Source organism: Sarcophilus harrisii, chromosome 3 (assembly GCF_902635505.1).
Source record: "Sarcophilus harrisii chromosome 3, mSarHar1.11, whole genome shotgun sequence".
NCBI classification, from domain to species: domain Eukaryota; kingdom Metazoa; phylum Chordata; class Mammalia; order Dasyuromorphia; family Dasyuridae; genus Sarcophilus; species Sarcophilus harrisii.
This window is the reverse complement of record NC_045428.1, coordinates 569001450-569024645: the sequence shown is the minus strand read 5'-3', so window position 1 is coordinate 569024645 and position 23196 is coordinate 569001450. Positions and strand designations below refer to the sequence as shown.

Below are 23196 nucleotides of genomic sequence, written 5' to 3'. Positions count from 1 at the left end.
AAGATTCTATGACTTAGTTAACAGGAACTGCTTCATGCACTACGGTGGAATTTCCCCCAGCAAACATGAGGAAGAATTCTAGATAAATAGCCACTGAAAATCAGGAAAGCCTGACTTTGAACCCTGCCTCTGACGTTTATTACTAGATCTTACTCTATAGCATCACTATGGGAAAGGACCCAAGGGATTGATGGATCCCACTCTTATAAATGAGGAAAATGAGACACAAAGATGGGGTTTGCCCAGTATCAGCCAGTAAGTATCTAAGGTGAAGTTCCAAGTGCGTTTTCCCTTTCTAGGAGAAGGTGGAACCCTGACAGGCTGGAGACCTTAAATGTACCTACCCTACTTTGCCCCCAGTGCAGAGAGACAGACACAGGGAGAGAACTAGAATGAGAACAGTTAGTCATTTCCCTGAATTGTTCTTGTTTCCTCCAGCGCTACTACGAGAAGAGGTATCTCAGCTGCAAGACGAGGTTCATATCCTCCGGCAGATGAAGGAAATGCTCACAAAGGACCTGGAGGAGTCTCATGGAAGCAAGTCCACGGAGATTCTCTCGGCCACCGAGCTCAAAGTCCAGCTGGCCCAGAAGGAGCAGGAGTTAGCCAGAGCCAAAGAAGCCCTCCTGGGTGAGTGTCATGCACTGGGTGCCCCTTCCCTTGGTACCTTTCTGGCTGGTACTGAAGGAAGGAGACAGACAGATCTGGAATTTCAAGGCCAGGGCCAGAGCCAATATCAGAGTATCTGATCAGAGAATATTTGGGAGAAGCTAGGGGTCATTTCTGAGTCCTAAGAAGGTGGAATGGTGGAATGGTATATGATAGCTTGGACTTGTGTGGTTGCAAGGATCCCCTCTAGCTCCCCAGAGGAGCAAGACATGGAGTCTCATCTGGCTTTGAAATCTGAGCAGTTGCAAGGATATATTTTACATGACCCCCTCTTTCTCAAGGAATAGGTCTACTTTGAGTAGTAGTGCACTAGTCAGACCTGAAACTAAGATAGGGCCATTGAGCCTTTGTCTCAAAGGCTCATTTGTATTGTTTCCATAACAAAATCACACCAGAGCTCATAGATCAAGCATTTATTAAGTACTTACTGTGTGCCAGCCATTGTTTTGTCATTATTGTTATTTCACTTAAGTCGTTAAAATTGGATGCTCTCTAGATGGTGTGTCCGAGTGGGCTCTTGACCTGGCCTTCTGTGTCCTATTCCTTCTCACCAACAGCAACCTCACCTTAGCATCCCGGAATCTCTGACTCCCTTCAAGATATCACCCCTTCTCTCCACTGTGTTTCAGCCTGTTTCCTCTCCTTTTTCCCAGCTGGTGATTCCGTCTCAGGGGCTTAATCCCAGATCTTCCACTGGAATCCTCATCTGGGGCTCTTTCCTCACCAACCTGCTTTATTTCTTAACTATCCCATTTCTAACTCTCTTACATCCAGAGAGAGGAATTGATCTGCCTTTTCATCCAATAGCTTATGTCTTTCATTCTTCTCAGTTGATTGACATATTACCATTTCAGTTATAGTTTAGATTGAATCAGTGGTTGAATCAGTGGATAAGCTAGCCCTTCTGTGATCATATTAATTGGAGAAGGTATAAAATCCAGCTTTTACAATTCTGGAAAAACCTTTTCAAAAAGTACTCTTTGCTGTAAAAGTGACCAAGCAGCTGCGCTGGATCAAAGCAGAGGATCAGGAAGGGATGAGAGCAATACCTACAAATGAGCTAGTTTATTTCATAAAAAGTTGGCCAATGTAGCCGTATCCGTTTCTTTGAATACTAAGACTTCATGCAAACATCAAGGGCCACGGGGTCCTTTTGGGGCTGCTCTGTCTCACCATTGGCTTATGTAGTGCTTGCAATCTAGTAACTTCCCCCGCACCCCCAACTTCAAGTCTTTTTCACGTGATCTATTATCTAGCCAAGTCTTCTTCCATGCTGCTCTTGTGTTATTGAATGTTTGGGCCCAGGCTTAGGACTTTATATTTATGCCTATTAGGTTTCATCATTTGACAGTCAGCCCCTCATTTTAGCCTAGTTGGTTATTCTCCCACCTCTGCATTATCTGCTGATTTTATCCCCCTTTGAGAACTCTTAAGGCCCAGTGGTCCTGCCCTTTCTCCATAATCTTACACAGAATCTTGCTGGGTGTCTTTGCAGTTTCAGCCTCTCCTTAGTTCTATGAAAGTCTCCACCAGCAAGCAGGGAAAGCCTCCCTTGCTGGAAACACTCAAGACTAGTCTGAGCAGAGCCCCAGAGACTCTCCCACAGGGGAAATGCTGGCTGGCGCTGGGTGGGGTAAGCTTGCTGACTCTGTTCCACATGCTCTGTGAGCCTCCAGAGTTTCGCCGAGTGCTGTTTTCACAACCTTTCCTAGCATTGATTCCAGAGGCCACAAAACCTTTCCATGGAATTAACCTCAGAAAGAACTCTTAGCCCCATTGTCTGCCCCCGCGAGCCCTATGGGAAAGGAGAAAGTCCTGAGTCCCTGGCTCTTCCTGGAAAGGCAGGGAATGGGGAAAGGGAAGAGCCAGGGACTTACCAGCCTATTCTTGCCTAAACACACCGACTGTTCCCTGTATAGAGTTATGAAGCCCAGTCCAAAACCACATGTCAGAGGATCACACTGCAGAATTATAGAGTCCCCCTGAGGGTACCTGGTAGAGTACTGCGGTTCAAATTCAAATTATGTGCCTTAAAATCTCTGTGACCTTACCACCCTGAAACTGTGGCTTTCACAAAGTCAAAGTATGAAGGACAGAGCAGTTCATTTAGAAGCTGGAATTTTGGGTTCAAATCCTGACCCTGCTAGTTACTAGAGCTGTCACATCATCTCTTTTGCCTCAGTTTCCCCACCTGTAAATTGAAGGAAGGTGTGATGTTAGACTCCCTGGCCTTTGCAGTGTCTTCCAGATCTAGATGCCCACAGAGATCCACAATCACACAGCTAGTAAATGGGTGAGTCAGCATTCAAACCCAGGACCCTTGCCTCTAAGCCCATTATTAATTCCAATCTACCTTTTTGCTTGTCAGCAGACTGGATATCTGGCATCTATTCAACAGCAGGGAACAGGGACCCCACCCCAGTGATTTAAGTGCAAGGACAGGATTTTCTACTGTGCTGTAGGATGGAAGGGAAGAAGGTTGGCCCATTCCCAGAAGCACTCAGGCAGGGACTTGGGCACTGGGAGGTGGAGCAGAGGCAAACAAGTCTGGGAGCTAGGGAGTAGACAAGGTGGGGGCAGGTCTTAGAGAACACCCTCAGAGCCTGGTTACTGAGCTCAGCCACAAAACCCAGAGCAAAGCCAATAATCAAGGCCAGAACAGGGTCATTAGAGAAGCCGACTTAATACTGGTACCTCCAGTGTGTAAAGTGCTTTCAGGTCTACAATGCACTTTTTGTGTGACAGATAGTCCAGCTGCTGTAGTTTATCCCCATTTTCCAGAGCAGTTGACTGAGGCTCTTGGGAACTGAAGTAATTCAATCAAGGGACCTGAGTTTCCTGGCCCTCTGCCCAGCACTGATTCCAGTCTTGTTACCACATTGCCCGTGTCATCGTGGTCATGAAGAGCAGCTGAGCTAATAGTAACCCGAGGCTCCTTTAAGTCCCATCTAGGGACTCAACATTGGTTCTAAAGTTGAGGGTGGGGTTGACCTTGCAGGTGGGAATTAAGAGGCTAAATTGTGAAGGCTAGTTGGCTACAGCAGCAAGACATCAAGCAAATAATAATTAAATGGCACCCTGCGTTCTTTACAGGTATTATTTATTCATCCTCTAAGCTTCTCTGTAAAGAAATTATAGATCATAGAAGCATCATTTGAAATTTGAGAAGGACCTTGGAGACCTTCTTTTTACTGAAACTGAAACTAGAGATGGCTTGTATTCAGAGCCAGAACTGAAAGGGACCTTCGAGGCCATCTAGTCTCGCTACCTCATTCTTTTCCCTTTGGCGAAGCACTTGGAGTTAAATGACAAGTAGCAAGTGTTACGTGTCCAAAGCCACATTTGAACTCAGGTCCTCCTGACTCCAAGATCCACTGCAGCATCTAGCTGCCCCTCAACTCTCTATTTTTATTAAGTAGGGAAACTGAAGCCCAGTGAGATAAAGTTACTTATCTAAAATCATACAGGTAGGAAGCAGCAAAAAGAGGATTTGATCTCATGTGGTCTTCCTAGCATGGTCACAGTCTTCCCTCTTCTTATATAAAGAGAGAAATCTTGGTACAGAAGAGTATATTACTTTGTCTTCAGGTTGTCCAGAAAACCCAGTGTCTGGGAATCATATATAAAAATTCAGGTTCCAAATTAGTAATAGTCACCATGATATTATCTTTTCTCTCTACAATGATGAAATCACAAATTTGGTTTTTTAAAAAGAATTGATAGTTATCAAAGCCTCATAAAGATCCTTTACCCCCCTCATAATAAGTCTATAAAGTAACTAGTATTGTTTTGAGCTGTCAGGTAGAGACACAAAACCTACAAAAATAGCTTTAAATTCTGGCCTTAATACACACTGGTTCTATGACCCTGGGCAAATTAGTTAGCCCTCAGTGGTCTTGACATCTCTCTAGGACTATTAGATTCAGACAGATTGTCCCTCTGTACCAGAGGAGGGAAATTCCACATCGAGAGTTCCCAACATGTCCAAAATCACAGGTCTAAGAATCCTGCCCGGCCCCCCCCCCCAAATCTCCATTTATCAAATGAGTAATCTAAAATGAGGAGATTGGATTAAGTAAACTAGCTGTCTTCTCAGATTACTTTAAAGCTTTGAACCTATATGACCAATCAGAGTCTTGGTTTCCTAATTGTGAGAAGAACTAGATTGGACAAATGAAATTAAATGACTACCTTGAGATCAAAAAACAAACCAGCAACAAAAATAAGTGTAGAAGAGTCATTATAAATAATAATTGACGTTTTCCCAAACCTAAAACACTTCTCCCCCTCCCTCCCATTTTGAGTCAGGTAGTGATAATGATAATAATAAAAATAACGAGAATTGCAATTAGCATTTATATAGCACCTACTATGTGCTGTGCACTATGCTTTACAGTCGTTGTCACACTGAAGGGAGGGAGATGCCGCCATTATCTCCATTTTATACCAGGGGAAACTGAAGCAGACAGAGATTGTGACATCCCAAGGGTCACGAGGTGGTAAATGTCTGAGGCTGGATTTGAATTCAGGTGTTCCTGACTCAAGGCTCGGCACTCTCCACTTTGCCACCTAGCAGCCAAGCCACTTATCTGGTGATACCTAGTAAATAGCACATCGGGACAGAGGTCTTCTGACAATTGGTTTGACTTTGGCCAGGACCCACAAGGGCCACTAAGAACAAGATGAGGCAGGAATGATCATACCTTCTTGTTTTTATTTTGTTTTGTTTTGTTTTATAGTTTTTTATTTACAAAATATATGCATGGGTATTTTTTCAGCATTGACCCTTGCAAAACCTTCTGTTCCAACTTTTCTCCTGTTCCCACCACCCCCTCCCCCAGATGGCAAGTTGACCAATACATGTTAAATATGTTAAATTAGATGTTACATACAATATATGTGTACATATCCATGCAGTTATTTTGCTGCACAAGAAAAATCAGACTTAGACATAAGGTAAAAATAACTTGAGAAAGAAATCAAAAATGCAAGCGGACAAAAACAGGGAGTGTTGTGGTTCACATTTTTTCCCAGAGTTCTTTCAATGGGTGTAGCTGGTTCTCTTCATTATTGAACAATTGGAACTGATTTGGTTCCTCTCATTGTTGAAGAGGGCCACGTCCATCAGAATACATCCTCATACAGTATTGTTGTTGAAGTGAATAATAATTTCCTGGTCCTGCTTACTTCTCTTAGCATCAGTTCATGTAAGTCTCTGCAGGCTTTCTGAAATCATCCTTTCTTACAGAACAACAATATTCCATAACATTCATATACCACAATTTATTCAGCCATTCCCCAATTGATGGGCATCCACTCAGTTTCCAGTTTCTGGCCACTACAAACAGGGCTGCTACAGACATTCTTGCACATACAGGTCCCTTTCCCTTCTTTAAGATCTCTTTGGGATATAAGCCCAGTAGTAACACTGCTGGGTCAAAGACGTACCTTCTTGTTGAAGGGGTTTGCTGAGGGTTGTGGAATCAAAGCTGAAGGTTCCCAGGAGCTGGTCTGTGAAGGTGGGGACCATTTCCTTCCTTCTTTGTTGTGTTATCACCAATACCCAATGCCTGGCCCCTGACTCAGAAGAGATCCTTTTAAAATGCTTGTTGATAATCAATCTCATCCAATCGCCTATTTTTACAAGAAAGGAAACCGAGACCCTGAGAAGTAAAGTTATTTGCCCGAGGCTCACAGCTTGTAAGTGGGCAGAAGCAGGGTTTGAGCCCAAGTGCCAGAATCTGAATCCAGAGCTCTTTCTACTGCCCCTATGTCAAGGTCAGTGTTGCATTGGGATCAGTCCTGTGGCGTTCAGCCAGGCCCCAAACTGATCCTGTTTGACAGAACTGGATTTAAAAGTGGTGCTTCCCTGGATATTGTGGTTGGGACCTGGTAAAGCTTTTAGCTGCTTCCTGCTACCTACAAACTCGCAGAATAAGTTGTGGACAGATGCACAGGCAGAGCAGGACTTGGGCGCCAACTGGAATGTATGAGCCTGTAACGAGAAAAACAAGAAAAAAGGTGGCCGTGAAGCGGGCAGCAGATGTTGGGCAACATCTGTTAACCACCAGCATTCCCATCAGCCAAGGAAACAAAGCCCTCGAAGAATTCCACTGTTGACAAATGCATCAGCCAACAGCACATTGCGGGTGAGTGAGGTTTGAATGATTTGGCCTTGGGAGAGAACTTACAAAGCAGGAAGCAGCCAGAAACCCGTGCTCCATCCCAAAGCAGCTGCCAGTGAGAGCGGGAGGGTCCTGGGAACACGGAATGTGAGGACTGGGAGGACCCTTAGAACCCAGGATGTCAGAGCTGGGAGGGCCCTTTAGAATCTAGAATGTCAGAGCTGGGAAGGACCCTTAAAACAAGGTCAGAGCAGGAAGGCCATTAGAACATAGAATGTCAGAACTGGGAGGGAGCATAGAATGTCAAAAATAGCCAGGGTATTAGAGTATAGGATGTCAGAGTTAAAAAGAACCTTGAAAATCAGAACATCAGAAATGGAAAGAACCTTAGAACTTAGGATATAAGAGCAAATAAAGAGATTTTAAAATACACAGTGTCAAAATTGAAATAAATGCTATAGAATAGAATATCAGATTTGGTAGAATAGAATATCAGATTTTACAGATTCTTCAGAGCTATTGGAAAAGGGATGAAGGGAGGGAAGGGAGGATGATCTTAGATCATAGAATGTAAAATCTGGAAGGAATCAAGTAAGTCAACCTCATTTTAATAAATGAGGAAACTAAGGCATTTGTGAGATGATCTATACACTATCACACAGTTTGTTGGGAAATAAAGTCAGGATTCTAATACAGATCTTCCACCTCCAAACCCAGAGTCCCTTCTCTCCTAGCCTCCCATCTTTTTCTTTTATGCTTTTCCTCAAGAGTGACCAGTGTCCTTGAAGCCAAAGGAACAGGTTTGGTCTAAGGCAGCATTTTATCATTATAATAATATAATCAATAATCACTACATTGAGTGTCATTGAGTCCCCGTTGCATGTGAGACCCTGTTGCCTGGCTGAGCACACATCCTGGCCAGAGATGTAAGTAAGACCTGCTCTCAGGAAGCTTACTGTGTAGTTGTAAAAGCAGGTAAGAAGTCAAATCACAATTATGAGAGTCCTCTTAGAAGGGTGCCCAATTAGCAGGACCAGGAGATCATTATATACTTCAACAACAATACTATGTGATAATCAATTCTGATGGACATGGCCATCTTCAACAATGAGATGAACCAAATCGGTTCCAATGGAACAGTAATGAACTGAACCAGCTACACCGAGCAAAAGAACTCTGGGAAATGACTATGAACCACTACATAGAATTCCCAATCCCTCTATTTTTGTCTGCCTGCATTTTTGATTTCCTTCACAGGCTAATTGTACACTGTTTCAAAGTCCAACTCTTTTTGTACAGCAAAATAACTGTTTGAACATGTATATTTATTTAATTTATACTTTAACATTTTTAACATGTATTGGTCAACCTGCCATCGGGGGGAGAGGGAAGGGGAAGGAGGGGAAAAGTTGGAACAAAAGGTTTTGCAACTGTCAATGCTGAAAAATTACCCATACATATATCTTGTAAAAAAAAAAAAAAAAAAAAAAAAAAAAAAAGCTATAATTAACAAAAAAGAAAGAAAGAAAGAAAAAAGAAGAGTGCCCAAAGAAAGTCGGCATCCAAAAAGGAAGAGACCAGTCCCTTCCAACTATCTCTGGAAGGCTTGGGATTTAACCTGTGTCCTGAGGGGAGGATAAGAATTACACATATTAATAATAATAATTATAACAATATAATAATAATAAGACTTACATGATTAGTAAGGAGAGAAGGACTCTCCTGGTATAAAAACCAGCCCAAACCTGGCTGGGCAGGGAAGAATTCGGGTTTGGCGAATTATTGGATTTGGCCATAATGGCAGGACAGAAGACAATGGAGAGGGATACGAGAGGGGAAGGGGAATGGGAATCAGAGCTGGAACAGAGTGAATAGAGAATCAGCAAGACCCGAGTCACCAGCTGTGGGATACCTTCCTCATCTATAAAATGGCTTCTGGATCACACTGTTGTCAAGATGATCTAATGAGAAGGTCTTAAAGCTCTTTGTAAGCTTAAAGATTATAGAAATATGAGTGTGGTTGTTGTTGACTCTGTGACCTCGGACAAATGACTTCCTCCTCCAGGCCCCTGCTTGCTCCTGTTTACCAGGAGTTGTCGATTGACCTCTAGCTGAGCTTCCTTTCTAGCACCGTGACACCCGGAGCTATAAAATGTTGGGAGGGTCTTGAATGCCAAGCTAATGAGTTTGGATCTTATTCTGTAGGCAGTTGATAACCATCAAAGGCCTTGGAGCTGAAGAATGAATTATGCAAAGCCATGTTTTGAGAAGATTAATCTACTCATTTGGGGCAACTCAGTGGGGCCATGGGACTGAAGTTAGGAAGACTCATCTTATGAGTTCAAATCTGTCCACAGACTCTTAATAACTGTGTGACCCTGAGTAGTTCACTTTACCTGGTTTACCTCAGTTTCCTTATCTGTAAAATGAACTGGAGAAGGAAATAGCAAACTACTCCTTCATCTTTGCCAAGAAACCCCCAAAAGGGATCATGAAGTGTCTGAATAACAGCAATCTAATCTTTAATTTATCAGATTTTTCTATACTCACATGTTACAGGGGAGGGTGGAGCTGGCTCAAGTCAGTGTGAAGCGATAGTGATGTCATAAGAAGGGGGAAAAAAGCATTTGAAAAAATTAATCTGTCACCCCCCAGGCACCGCCTCTTTGGCAGAAGGAGGGACTGACCTGTTGACATTTTGCCTGCCATGGAGAGAATTAAAGTATTTAAGGCACCTCCCTGAGACATCAAAATTCAACAATCCATGAAGGAGTTTTTTTTAAAGAAGGAAAATAAATAAAAATGGCCATGCCCTGGAGATGCCCCACTCCCTGCATTCCAAACTCCAGCTGTCATTAAAGCTTCAGGGCAGATAGGGACAGTCCTGGAAGCCAGCAGCAGCTGTCCTGGAAAGCCAGGCTGCCTTTGATCCTGGAGCCAGGGACAGCAGGTGATGGGAATGTTGGGGTGCTGGGGAGGTCCTGTGTCATCGGTGCTGAGACAGTTGTGTCCAGTGCTGGCTTCAGAGCAGCCCCTGGCCAAGTGAGGAGCTTCCCAGATGGAGCTGATAGATTTGCTGGTCTCTTCCAGCAGCCTCGCCCTGCCCTTCTCTCACTGTATACAGGCCTCCAGCTTCTAGGGGCTGGGTTCTGGCTTTGGACACTCCCTTGTGTCACTTCAGGTTTTATGAGCTCACCTTCTTGGAAGTGAATTTATTCATCTATAAAATGAGAGGATTGGGCTAGATGGTCCTTAAGAGCTCTCCTAGCTCCAACAATCTGTGTCCTAAGGTTCTTCCAGCTCCAACAATCTGTTCTAAGGTCCTCCCAGCTCTGACACCCTGGATTCTAAGGCCCCCTCTCAGCTCTGACCTTCCAGCTCTGACATCCTGTGTTCTAAGGGTCCTCCCAGCTCTGACATCCTGTGTTCTAAGGCCTTCCCGACTCTGATATCCTGGGTTCCAAGAGCCCTAACCTAGTACACCAAGTACTCACTACCCATGTGGCCCTGAGCAATCACTTAAACTTCCTTGCCTCAGTTTTCTTATTAAAATAAAGAAATTGGGCTTGACACTTTCTTTCTAAGGTCCTGGCTGTAAATCCATATCCCTATAGTCCTGTACTCCCTCATCTGTAAAATGAGAGGGTTAGAATCATTGGTCTGTAAGATCTCTTCCAGCTCCAAATCTATGCTCCTTTGTATGGCAATTGAAAGATATTTCTATTTGGAAAAATTGACCCCCCATTTTACAGAAAGTGAAGCTAAGATCTAGAAATGGCAGCTTAAGGACAAGTGGACAAAGTGCTAGGCCTGGAGTTGGGAAGGCCCGAGTTCCCATCAGTCTGGGTGACATCGGACAAGTCACTTGATTGCTATCTCACTTCATCTGTAAAATGAGAATAAATAATAGTATTTCCCTTTCAGGGAAGTTGTGAGGATCACATGAATTGTCCTTTTTTATTATATTGGCTCAGCCTGCCCAGAAGCAATTGATGTTTTCCCAGTTCTTTCGATCTGACTTTATTTGTGTAAAAAGTGTTTTATAATTATGTTCATAAAGTTCCTGGTTTTGTCTTGACAAGTAGACTCCTAAACATTTTGCATTAAGTAGAATTCCTCTTTTCTCTTTCTTGCTGCTGGGATTTGTTGGCAGTCTAGAGAAATGCTGATGATTGATATTGAGTTTATCTTATATGCTGCAACTTTGTTAAAGTTGTTCATCATTTCAGTTAGTTTTTTAGTTAATTCTCCAAGTAGGACATCAGACCATATGCAAAGAGGGATAGTTTTATTTGTGAAGATCAAATGAAATGATATATGTAAAGTGACTTGCAAACTTTGAAGTGTTAATAGAAGTCTTGGTTAATCATAATTATAGTATCAGCAACACATACTGAATATTGTAGAGTGATCCTCAGGAAGGGTTGTTCATTTATGTGGCCTTTGACACCACTGAGCAGGCTGTGGGACTCCTATGGCCAAAATCAGCTACTCCCTCCCTTGCTTCTTGATATAATCCCCTGCTCAAGAGCCTACTGCTCTCTTTTTTTGTTTGTTTTTTTTGAACCCCCTTCTCTCTTACCCAAATTGGCTTAAAAGTGACTCCCCTGGGCAGCCTTCCTGTGTGTACTTTGTGGCTTTATTTTGCATACCTGTCTTTTCCTGATTAGATTAGAAGCTCCCTGAAGACAAGGTCTATCACTTGTCATTTTTATATCCCCAGCATCTAAAACTATGCCTTATATACAGCAGGCGCTTAATAAATGTTTGGATTGACTGAATGACAGACGCATGGAACCTTGGCTCCAGAAGGGACTTTAATTGAACCCTATGATTTTTACAGGTTACATGGCCAGAGAAATAAGTTTTCCCACATGATTAGGCAAATCAGTAGAATGGAGAAAGAAAGGGAATATGAAAAAGGTGGTGAGATGAAAGCACGGAAAACAGGGAGATAATAAGAGCATAAAGAATGGGGAGGGAGGAAATGAGAAAGAGAGGGGCTGGCCATGAAATAGTGGGGAAGGAAGGAGAGAGGCTGTGAGGAGAAAAGAATGGGGCAGGTATGGCTGGGCAGCATGTATAGTGGCAAGAATATTGATTTTGGGATCCACAGGCCTGGGTGCAAATGTTGCCTCGGATGCTCTGTGGTCCGAAGCAAATTATTTTATCTTAGTGAGTCTCGGCTTAAAATGAGGGTGCTGGATCTCCTGGAGATTACTTCCTGCTTTAATGTCTGAGAATGGCAGAGAGCAGATCACTCCCAGTGATCTGGCCCAAGTTTCCTGCCCCCCAGTCTGGAGGGACACGCTCCCTTCCACCTGACCAAAATCACTTTGTATGGACTTAGCTGTGCAGAAATTCTCCCTGCCGTTGCCACCTCCAGTAGAATGTAAGCTACTTGAAGCTAGAGAGTATTTTGGTTTTGCTTCTTATCTTCCCAGTGCCCGGTGCAGGGGCTGGGCCATAGTTCTGAGCATTTGTAAGAATGTCATGGTATCTTGGTCTCTGCCACAAGAATACATCTGCCGGGAACAGATCAGAAGGTGCTGTCTTACAGGAACCACCAGCGCAGGGGCCACACCCCTGACTCAGCCCCTCTTTTTGTTCCTCTGCACGCCAGGGCATCAACCTCATGCCGATGGCATCTCCAGCTGCCCCAGGCCCTTGGGCAGAGCCCCAGTTCCACATCCCAATCTTTTCTTTTATTATTTCATTTTTTGTTTATTTTTAAATACACATTGCTTTATGAATTATATTGGGAGAGAAAAATCAGAGCAGGGAGAATTGGGAGAAATTTAAAAAAAAATAAGACAGAAAGAAGTGAACGTAGCATGTGCCCCACATCCCAGTCTTGTTTGATACCATTCCCAAGAGAAGGCCCAAACCTGTTGAGTCAAATGGGAGAAAGAGAAGATCCGTGTAAGAGTTCGTGGGAGAAAGAATCCATACTCCCTGCCCACCCCAAGAAGTACTATTGAGCCTCCATTCCGTTGTTTTTGAGGAAAGGGTAGGGATATTTTTTCACAGAGACACCCGGCAGGCTGTTCTGACCCAGAACTCAGGGCTGTTAAACCCAGCTGGAAAATCACAGCTAGCCCGGTTTGTCATAAGAAACTTAATAATGTCTAGTCAAGCACATCTTCTAGCTCATAGGAGGAGATCCAAAATGGACCTTAATCCCACTACCCATTTTCTGGAAGAGGTCATTGAGACCCTGAGAAGAGAAGTGACCATACCTACCTCACAGACATTTGTGAGGATCAAGTAACAAAGCATTTCACAAACCTTCAAGTACATTACAATGTTAGATGTTATTAGTGTTTAAAAGATATAGTGCTCTTACCCAAGTTAGGTCATTCGAACTTCCCAGCAAACTTCTGAGGTCAGGACTACAAGTATTATTCCCCTCATTTTACAAGGAGGGAAACTGAGGCAATTTGACTTTTCTAGAATCACAGAGCTAATCAGTGTCTCGAGTGTATCAGGCAGTTTGATCCTCCCGGCTCTGTGTCAGATTCTATCCACTGGTCTCTACTCCCATGGTAGCCAAGATCGCATTTGAGTCCAATTCTTCTGACCCCTCTGTGCAGCTAGCCACTGGCCCTGTGCTTTAACAGCTAAAATTATAGCCTCAGCAGGTGAGGGGGTTTTTCCTCTCTAATTGCATGTTTATGTTTCTCAGCTTTCAGCATCTGCCCCCCAAGCCAAAGGACTGACCAGTGGAATGTTCGCCCCTCCTCCCCCTGGGGGTCTGTAATGCTCTCCTGCTTCTGATTTATTTGAGGAATTCTCCATTCCCTGGAGAGGCCCTGGATAGTGTCGGATGGGCAGGCTCAGTGAACGGAACAAGCTGTTCCCTTCTTAGAGTCCAGGGAATTTCCCAGTGGACCACCTCGAGAAAAGTCCCAGCTGATTATGGGAATTTCTTTTTTGTTTTATTTGTTAACAGTGCTTTATTTTTCCAAATGCATGCAAAGATAGTTTTCATCATTCACCCTTGCAAAACCTTATGTTCTAAATTTTTCTCCCTCTTTCCCCCTTCCTCCTTGCCAAGACAGCAAGCAATCTCATATAGGTTAAACACGCGCAGTCCTTCTAAACATTTTCCCATATTTCTTGACTGGAGCCTCTTCTGCTTAGGCTCCAGGACAGCATTGTGGGAGGGAATTAGAACTCAAGACCTGCAGGCAGAATTTTGATTCTGTCACACTCCTATAGGGAGGTTAATTGTCCTGTTGTTATCTCATTCATAAGAATCTGAAGCACGAGGGGTCTGAGGGCCTTGTTGGGAGTCCGAAGTCTTGGATTGGGCTTCAATAACTGCAGCTTGCATCTCTACATGAGTTAGGGCAAATTGCTTCATCTCTCCCTCATCTGTTAAATAATGGGTTGGACCAAATGATCACTAATGTCCCATCCAGCTCCAAATCTGATCCTATTTATTCAAGAAGTGTTTACTAAGCACTTAAGTGTACGTAGAGTTATGGAGATGGCTACAGATGGCCCTTTGACTGACAACATTTATCCATCTCCTTCTTAGATACAGTGTGTGATTGTTTACATTGGTTAATGTTTATGGTGACATGAGCAGCCCTGACTTCATCTGGACTCAAAAGGGGCCAGATTTTTATTTAGTTTATTTGAAGAAGAGATAATGGAATCTCTAGTCTAGAGCGAGAGAAGGCACTGTCCTGATCTGGTTCTGCTCCTTCATTTAATGCATGAGGAAACTGAGGTCCAGGAGCCTGCTTAAAGTCCCAGCGGCAATAGGGGTTGGTAGAACTCCTGTCCTAGGTAGAGAGACCCACCTGGTCCATATTCTTAGTTCTTCTTCTGCCTCTTCCTTTCTTCTGCAGCCAGGAAGGCTGAGATCTCATTTAGAGGCAGGGAATCCTATTCGAAGAGATATGGGTGGAAAAGCATGGAACCTGAACTCAGCAGACCTGGATTTTAATTCTGATTATGGGAGAGTCATTTTCTCTCTATATGTTTCAGTTTCTCCATCTGCAAAATCAATGGTCTGCATTGAATGACCTCTAAGTTTCCTCCTAGCTTTGAGAATCTATGTTCTAAGGGCCCTCCCAGCTCTGACCTCCCGGGTTCTAAGGGCCCTCCCAGCTCTGACCTCCTGGGTTCTAAGGGCCCTCCCAGCTCTGACCTCCTGGGTTCTAAGGGCCCTCCCAGCTCTGACCTCCTGGGTTCTAAGGGCCCTCCCAGCTCTGACCTCCTAGGTTCTAAAGGCCCTCCCAGCTCTGACATCCTGGATCTGACCCCGGTTATCTAACTCTGGACCACTCAGTGTTCTATCCGTTAGAACTTGAGTTTGAAAGCTACCTGATCCATGAGTTGGCGGGGCAGTCAGATGGTAAACTGGACTGAATTTCAAGATTTGCTTCTAGATGACATGAGAAGAGTAGAGTTTCCCATAGCTTTATGGGGGGAGGGGAGGATAAGCAGGATGAAGAAAGACAAGGAGGGGTTTAGGAAATGGACCGCTGTCCCTCACTCCCTGGAATGTCTTTGATGTGGTTCTCAGTGGAAATGGGAGGACGGCAAGATTCCTGGCTTCTGGTTCCCATAGCGATTAGTGAGCCTTCAGTAACAATATCTGTAGCATGTGTCATCCTCACAGTTCAAGGCTTCTTAAGGATTTTCTGTATCAAAGGCTAAGATAGCTGGGTGGAGCAACAGAGGAAGCTCTGGGCTCAAAGTCAGCAAAGTTCATCTTCCCAAGTTCGAATCTGGCCTCAGACACTTCCTAGCTGTGTGACTCTGGGCAAGTCACTTCACCTTGTCTGTCTCAAGTTTCCTCATGACCTAGAGAAGGAAATGGCAAACCCCTCTGCCAAGAAAACTCCAAATGGGGGTCATGAAGAGTCGAACAGCATTGAAATGACTGAACAACAAAGGCCCAGGATCTCACACGATAGGTGCTTAGAAAATATTGATTGGATTGTTTGGGCTTCCTTGTCTTAGAGTTTGAGGAACTCTAGAGAAAACTTTGCCCAGAAGTCACTGGTGTTTTTGAAAGGGAACAGGATTTGAAGGGTCCTGTGAACCCTTTTCCTGGAGGAAGGCTTTCCAGGAAGGCCTGGATACCAACTTGGGCCATAGCCACTCTTTTTTTGTTTGTTTGTTTGTTTTTTGTTTTTTGCTTCCTTGCTGAGGCAATTGGGGTTACGTGACTTGCCCAGGGTCACACAGCCAGGAAGTGTTAAGTGTCTGAGGCCACATTTGAATTCAGGTCCTCCTGACTTCAGGGCTGATGCTCTATCCACTGCACCGCCCTAACCACTCTTAATGTTTGTAGAATGAAGGAAAGAAGGAATGAATAATAGGTTTTATTCAGAATGGGGAAAGAATGAGGTCTTTCTGAGAAAGCCTGCTAGTCCAACATATAATTAAAAAGGAATCCCACATCATTATATCTCGCATGGAGGTCAACTGGTTCTCCAGCCTCTGCTTGAAGCCCACTAACAAGGAGGAACCCACTCCTACTCACTGCAGCCATTGGACTTTACTGTTATTAAAAGATATGGACATTTTGGGAAAGTCCTATCAGAAGGGGCTTTCTCACTGATTCCTCCTCCAAATCCTGACTTTACATTTTACATCCCAGTCCAGAGATTCTTAACCTTTCGTATTCTGGGGACATCTTTGCATTCTGGTGAAGCCTCTGGGCCCCTTCTCAAAGAATGATCCATTGCCTCCATTCATAATTAATGCAAATACTAAATACTGGTTAGAGGTTAATGAAGATAAAAATGTCATTTTTTTCCGGTGGAAATTCACAGATACTCTGAAATGTAGCCATAGATCGCTTGGGGGTTGGTAGAACTCCTGCCCCAGTGGAGAGACCCACCTGATCTATTCCTAGTCCTTCCTCTGCCTCTTCCTTTTCTCTGGTGCCAGAAAGGCTGAGATCTCACTTAGAGGCAGGGAACCCTGTTTGAAAAGTGGCAAGATGTGGGGAAAAGCATGGAACCTGAACTCAACAGGCCTGAATTTTAATTCTAATTATTCTGATTATGGGAAAGTCACTTCCTTTCTATGTATTTCCATTTCTCCATCTGCAAAATCAGTGGTCTGCTCTGAATGACCTCTGAGGCTCCTCCCAGCTCTGACATCCTGGGTTCTAAGGACCTTCCCAACTCTGACCTCTTGGGTTCTAAGGGCCCTCCCAGCTCTGACCTCCTGGGTGCTAAGTCTATTTCAAATTTAGGTTCTATGATTTAAGTAGACCGCAGCTTTAATGCTGCTAAGGACCAGACTGTGGTGCCCCAGATCCAAAGTGACGGCTGACCACATCTCTAAACAAATAAAGGATTGAATTTTTAAAAGACGCCCTTGTTACCGCCCACTCCTGCAGCACAGTAGGGCAGGACCACAACACTTCGCTCCAACAAAAGTGCAGAAAGCACACCTGGTGATGAATTTGGCAAACCCTTTCTCAAGTTGTCTCTTCTCTTCCAGAAAACATGAAAACATTGTTCTAGGGCCTGTAGGGATTAAGCTGAAAAAGAAACAAAACTTAATTTTCATAACCTAATAGAGTCCTGGAAGGAGAGTCAAGAATATAGAAAAAACCCAGCATGATGTAGCAAGGCACTGAACTTGGACTCAGGACATCCTGAGTTCAAATTCCGCTTGGATATTTCTCAGCTGCATGATCCTGAACAAGTACTAATTCAGGTTCATCATTTGTTAAATGAGAAGGTGGTTTTTGGAGGGGTTTTTTTTGGTGACAATTGGGGTTAAGTGATGCAGCTAGTAAGTAATAAATATCTAAGGCCAGATTTGAACTCTCTCCATTGTGCCATCTAGCTGCCCCAGAGGAGATGAGTCTCAGAAGGTCCCTCCCAGTTCTAGATTTTTTATCTTATGTTCCATGATTTCATCGCCATGGGAATCTCCCTGTATAAGAATTCCCTCTACTCGTTCATATTGTGGATGGTAACCTTGTAGATAAATCCTAGGAAATTGCCTAAATAAGTAAGTTACTTATTCAGGGTCCCACAGTATGTATCAGAGGCAGTGAGATTTAAACCTGGTACTCCTGAACTCCAAGCCCCAAACTCATTTACCCTATTGGCTTCCTCAAAAAAAGTGGATTTGAATCTTGGCCTTTTCATTGAGCTTTGTGGAGAGAGTAATCATCAGCCCTCCCTTCCCTGCTGTCCCTACTACCTCCAATACTCACTCTCAGCTTCCTCAGTAAAACGAGGGGATTAGGCGATCTCTGGGTTCCCCACCCCACACTGATCTTCTGTGTCTGACAAGGGAATCTCTTGGGTCCCTTCTACCTCTGAGATTTGGGAAGTTGTTCTTTTGTTGGGCGATGATGAGGCCCCCTGACTTAGAAGGGAGCACTACGGGGAAAACTCTCCTGAACAAATTCTGGGGTTCTTTGCCCCCTAAAGGAAGGATTGAGATTGTGTAGCAGCAAGGTTTTAAGAGGAGATGGGAGAAAGAGGCAGGTAAGTGACACGGTAGATAGAGTGCCAGGTCTGAAATGAGGAAGACCTGAATTCAAATTCAGCCTCAGATACTTGGTAGCTGTGTGTTTCTGGGCAAGTCACTTCACCCTGTTTGCCTCAGTTTCCTCCACTGTAAAATCAGCTGGAGAAGGAAGTGACAAGCCACGCCGGTATCTTTGCTAAGAAAACCTCAAAGAGGGTCATAAAAAGCCAGACACAACTGAACAAGAAAGAAAAAAGAGAAAAACTAAACAAGCCATGTGATGCTTTAGTGGGAAGTATTTTTAAAAAGAAAAAAATCACTGAATTCTAAGTTTAGAGTTGGAAGAACCCTCAGGAGACTTTTAGTTTAGCCTTCCCATTTTACAAATGAGTAAACTGAGGCCCAGGGAAATTACCTTCCCAATATCAGCCATGGAGGAAACATCCTATTTTAATTCAGCTCTCTATGTCCAAAGATAGATATTGTTCCCTGTATCATGATGCTTCCTAGGTCATATCCTATCTTGGAAAATTTTTCTTAAGGTTTTAATCTTTATAAAATGCTTTCTCCTCTCAACAATTCTGTGAGAGAAGTCACGAAAGCATTAGTAGTCCCATTTTACAGATGTGTACCTTGAGGCCCAGAGAAATATTGAGTTAATTTGCTAAGGCCACACAGGAAGAATTAATAGAGACCTGAACCCAAATCTATTCATTCTAAATCTTGTCTTCATTCCCTTAAACCACATTTAGGCTCCTATCCCTGCTTGCTAGCTCTTTGTCCTTGGAAAAATATCTTTTTCTTTCTAAAATTTATCTTCCCTACCTTATAAAATGAGGAATTGGCATCAATTTAACGGCAAAATGGTACAGTAAATAGATTGTTAAAGCCTGGTGTCAAGAAGATCTGAATTCAAATTCAACCTTAGATATTTACCTACTGTTTGACCTTAGGCAAATCACTTAACCTGTTTCCTCAGTTTCCTCATCTGTAAAATGGTAATAATAATAGCACCTACCTCCCAGAGTGGCTGTAAGGATAAAATGAAATAGTATTTATAAAAGTGTTTAGTATGGTAACTGGTATGCAAGTAGATATATATTATATATTCTAAATATTAGTTTATAATGTGTTATAAATATATTTATTATAAATATTAATTGTTATATTAATATAATTTGTATTATTAATTAATATAATGAATATGTTTATATGAATATTAGTTGTTGTTAAAGTCCCTTCCAGCTCTGAAGGCTGTGTCCCTCCGTGCAGATGTCTATTAGGAGAAAATACTTCCTAATTAAGAAAAATATCCAACAGTGGGTGTGCAGGATCAGAAACAGTATGTAACCCCATCTTGCTGATCAGAAAACTAGGAAGAGGCTCTCCTTCCCTCACACCCCTAGGAAGGCCATTGTCAATGAGCCACTCCAACAAGAGCTCAACGTTGGAAGCCCCTGCCACCTAGTTCTCCATTTGAAATGCAAAAGGCCGGAAAATTGCTTTTACCCGTTTGACAGGAGCTGATGTCAGCAGGGAAAGCAGCATTTGTAGACTTTGGATCCCAGCATGAGAGTAAACCCTGAGAACAAGAGCCTCCAGCCCCCTTATGGGATACTTGGTGGCCGGTCCTGCCTTGGTTTCCTTCTCGGGCTTGGGGGTAGATGGACAACAAACACTATCCACGCTCCCCATTGGATGGGGGCTGAGCCAAGATGGCGAATAGTGACAGGCAAGGTCATTAGCTGAGGAATCGCATGGAAGCCCGTGGCCTTTGTTAGTCCTTTTAGCTAGAACCTCTAAATGAGGAGCGATATTGAGTATCTGGTGCTTAAAAGCAGGGTGAGTGGGGAGAGCAGCAATGGCACGTCCAGAGTGTTTGTATTAACAGGCTTCACTGATTTTAACAGCCTCTCTTTTACATAACATTCCTTTACTAATATACACTCCACGCTGGCCAAGGGTGGGTAACAGATGTTAATTCTCATTTGGAGATAGGGAACTCGTGTACGGTGATATTACTTCTTCTTTATGAATATTTTAATATTAAAACAGCAAATCCCATAAAATGCTGAGATGACACTTTCTTTAAGTTATTTAATTCCAGGGAACTGCCGAGAAGACTTTACCTTGTGCTAAGCCCAAGGCTACTAGTGTGAGATACTAGTTCCTCCTTTGGAGCTGAAATATATCGCTGACATATCTACATCCCCTTCCTTCCTTCCCTCCCTCCTTCCCTTCCTTTCCTCTTTCCCTTCCTTCCTTTCTTCCTTCTTTCCTTCCTTCCTTCCTTCCTTCCTCCCTCCCTCCCTCCCTCCCTTCCTTCCTCTCTCCTTTCCTTTATTTCTTCCTTCTTCCCTTCCTCCTTCCCTCCCTCTCTCCTTTCCTTTCTTCCTTCCTTCCCCCTCCCAAATAAAAGAAAAATCCTACCCCATGGAATGATGCGTTACAGTGTCATCAGATTGATAAGCGAATAAATAAATACCAAAGTCATGCTCCCTCACCTGGGAAGAGTGCAGGTGTCCTATATTTGTTTAGAAATAGCTTCAAGAGGGACGGCTAGGTGGCACAGTGGATAGATAACCAGTTCTGGAGTCACTAGGACCTGACTTCAAATCCAGTTTCAGATAATTACTAGCTGTTTTACCCTGGGAAAGTTACTTAACCTTGTTTGAGGGGTGGGGAAAAGAGGAGAGAGAAAGAGAGTGAGAAAGGGGGGGAGGGAGGGAGACATAAAGAGAGAGGAAGGAAAGAAGAAGAGTGGGAAGGAGAAAGGAAAGGAGAGAGGGAGATAGATGGAGAGAGAGGGGAGAGGGAATGAGAAGGAAACAGAGAGGAAGAGAAGAGAGAAAGAGGAGAGAGAGACAAAGAAAGGAAGGAGGGAGGGAGGAAGAACATAAAGAAGCTATAGTCTGATTCATTTTCATAATGTGGTTCTTGGATACCTAAATCTTAGGGTTTCTGTTCTTAATGTCTTCTCCCACTCTACTCTTTAAAAAATCATTTTTAATAAATGGGCATGAGAGGGAGGAAGAATACAATTTGTGACTTTAGAAGTAGGTTTGGAATCAAAGTTTTGGAGTTCAAAGCATACCTCAGATGTATATTAATTGTATGAAGCTGGATAAATCTCTTAATCTCCATCAGCCTCAGTTTTCTTTATCTGTAAAATGGGGAGGTTGACCTAGATAACCTCAAGTTCTTTTTTGGGTCTAGCTCTGTAATCCCCTGATTTGACAGACTCATGAGGTCTCTGGTAGAGAAGTGGTAAGTCCAGAATGAGGCAGAGTTTCAGACTGAACATTCTGGTGGAGTGCTGGGCTCTGTCAATCCTTGTATAACTTTGGGCAAATCACTCAATCTCTTTGCGCCTCAATTTCTTCAGTTGTAAGATGAAATTGTTGGGCTGGCCAATCTCAAAGGCTTCTTTCACCTCTATATCTATGTGGACCTGTAATCATATGGAATGTTTCATTGATGCTCTTCTCCCCCCCCACCCAATATCTTTCATTTCCCAGATTCCTTCTGCCCTATGAAATATCTCTTAAAACAAAAAATTATAACAAAAAAAATCATATGATCATAAGGTTAGAGCTAGAAGAAATCTTAAAGATCATTGAGCCCAACCTATTCATTTTACAGATGAGAAAAATGAGGCAGAGAAAAGATGTCACTTGTTCAGGGGTCACACAAGTAAAATGTGTCTGAGGAGGGATTGAACCAAGTTATTTCAGACTTCAAGCAGAGGGGCCCATCTAATATTCCATGCTGCATCATCTAAGACAAAGGCTGATTCGGTCCACTTGTCCTGCCATTTCTTTGCAGAGAGACAAGAGGCAAATTTCCATCACATCCTCTCAAAGCCAGTCTAGGCCCTGCTTTTTCGATCCTGGTTGGCAGCGTGTCTTAGAGGGAAAAGTACTGGGTGTTAACAGATCTGCCTTCAAATTCTGACCCTTTCACTTGGGTGACGCAAAGCAAGTCACTTCCCTTTCTCTTCACGCCATTTGTAAGATGAGAAGTTGACCAAATGATCTCTAATCTTCTTTCTGATGAGAAATCCCGTGAGCATTTTTCTGGGACAATGGGAACCTTCTACTCTTGCTTACTTTCTAGCCAACTCTCTGGATTCAGGGCCAGGCCCACTTCAAAGGGGGTGGGAATAGTAATATTCACTGAAGACTCTGGCTGTCACTGAGTTCTCCTTTCTCTTTCCTTCCTAGAAAATGGGGAAGTTGGACTCAGTGGTATCCAAGACCCCTTCTAATTCTGATGTTCTATATTGTATATTCCTTCCTAGCTCTGACCTCCTGAGTTTTAAGCTCCCTCCCAGCCCTGACCTCCTGGGTTCTAAGGGCCCTCCCAACTCCGACATCCTGTGTTCTAAGTTCCCTCCCAGCTCTTACCTCCTGGGTTCTAAGGGCCCTCCCAGCTCTGATATTCTGTGTTCTGAAACCCCTTGCCCCCCAGTTCTGACATTTTCTTTATCAGGTCCACCCTCATCCTTTTCTATCTCTCCTCCATGGCTGTCTATATATTTGGGAATTTCATCCCTGGGCCTGTTCCCACCTCTACCAGCAGGCTTGACAGCCTAGCTCCTTGGTGCCTTGGGGTTGAGTCTTGCATCCCCCCATTCCTACACTACCGGGCTAAACTGAACAGGGGCCTGCTTGTGGGATGAATTGCTATGGACCGCCCAGCACTGCCCTGGAGGGCCTTCTAGAGGGAATTGTAATTAAATATGGGGCGGCTGCACTTAGGATAATGACACACTGTACTCAGAATTGCATTCCTTGGCCCTGGATTACCTGATGCCAGAAAATCCAATAACCCGGGGTTAAATTGAATCAGGAGGTGGCGTTGATTGAACTTGTAAAAATCTGGCCGGTTTTCAGCGGGGGTTGGATTATGCTTATGTTTATTATTGTTTCTTTGGAGG

General features: G+C 43.6%; 1 protein-coding gene across 2 annotated transcripts in view; it reads left to right on the top strand.

Annotated features, from left to right (window-relative positions):
• Positions 1-23196, top strand: part of KAZN (kazrin, periplakin interacting protein) — a 579480-nt gene that overhangs the window by 421830 nt on the left and 134454 nt on the right. For both annotated transcript variants that reach the window (XM_031962824.1, XM_031962825.1), the window contains exon 2: positions 439-630. In XM_031962824.1, the coding sequence (XP_031818684.1) occupies positions 439-630 (192 nt within the window). The remainder of the gene's footprint in view (positions 1-438; positions 631-23196) is intronic.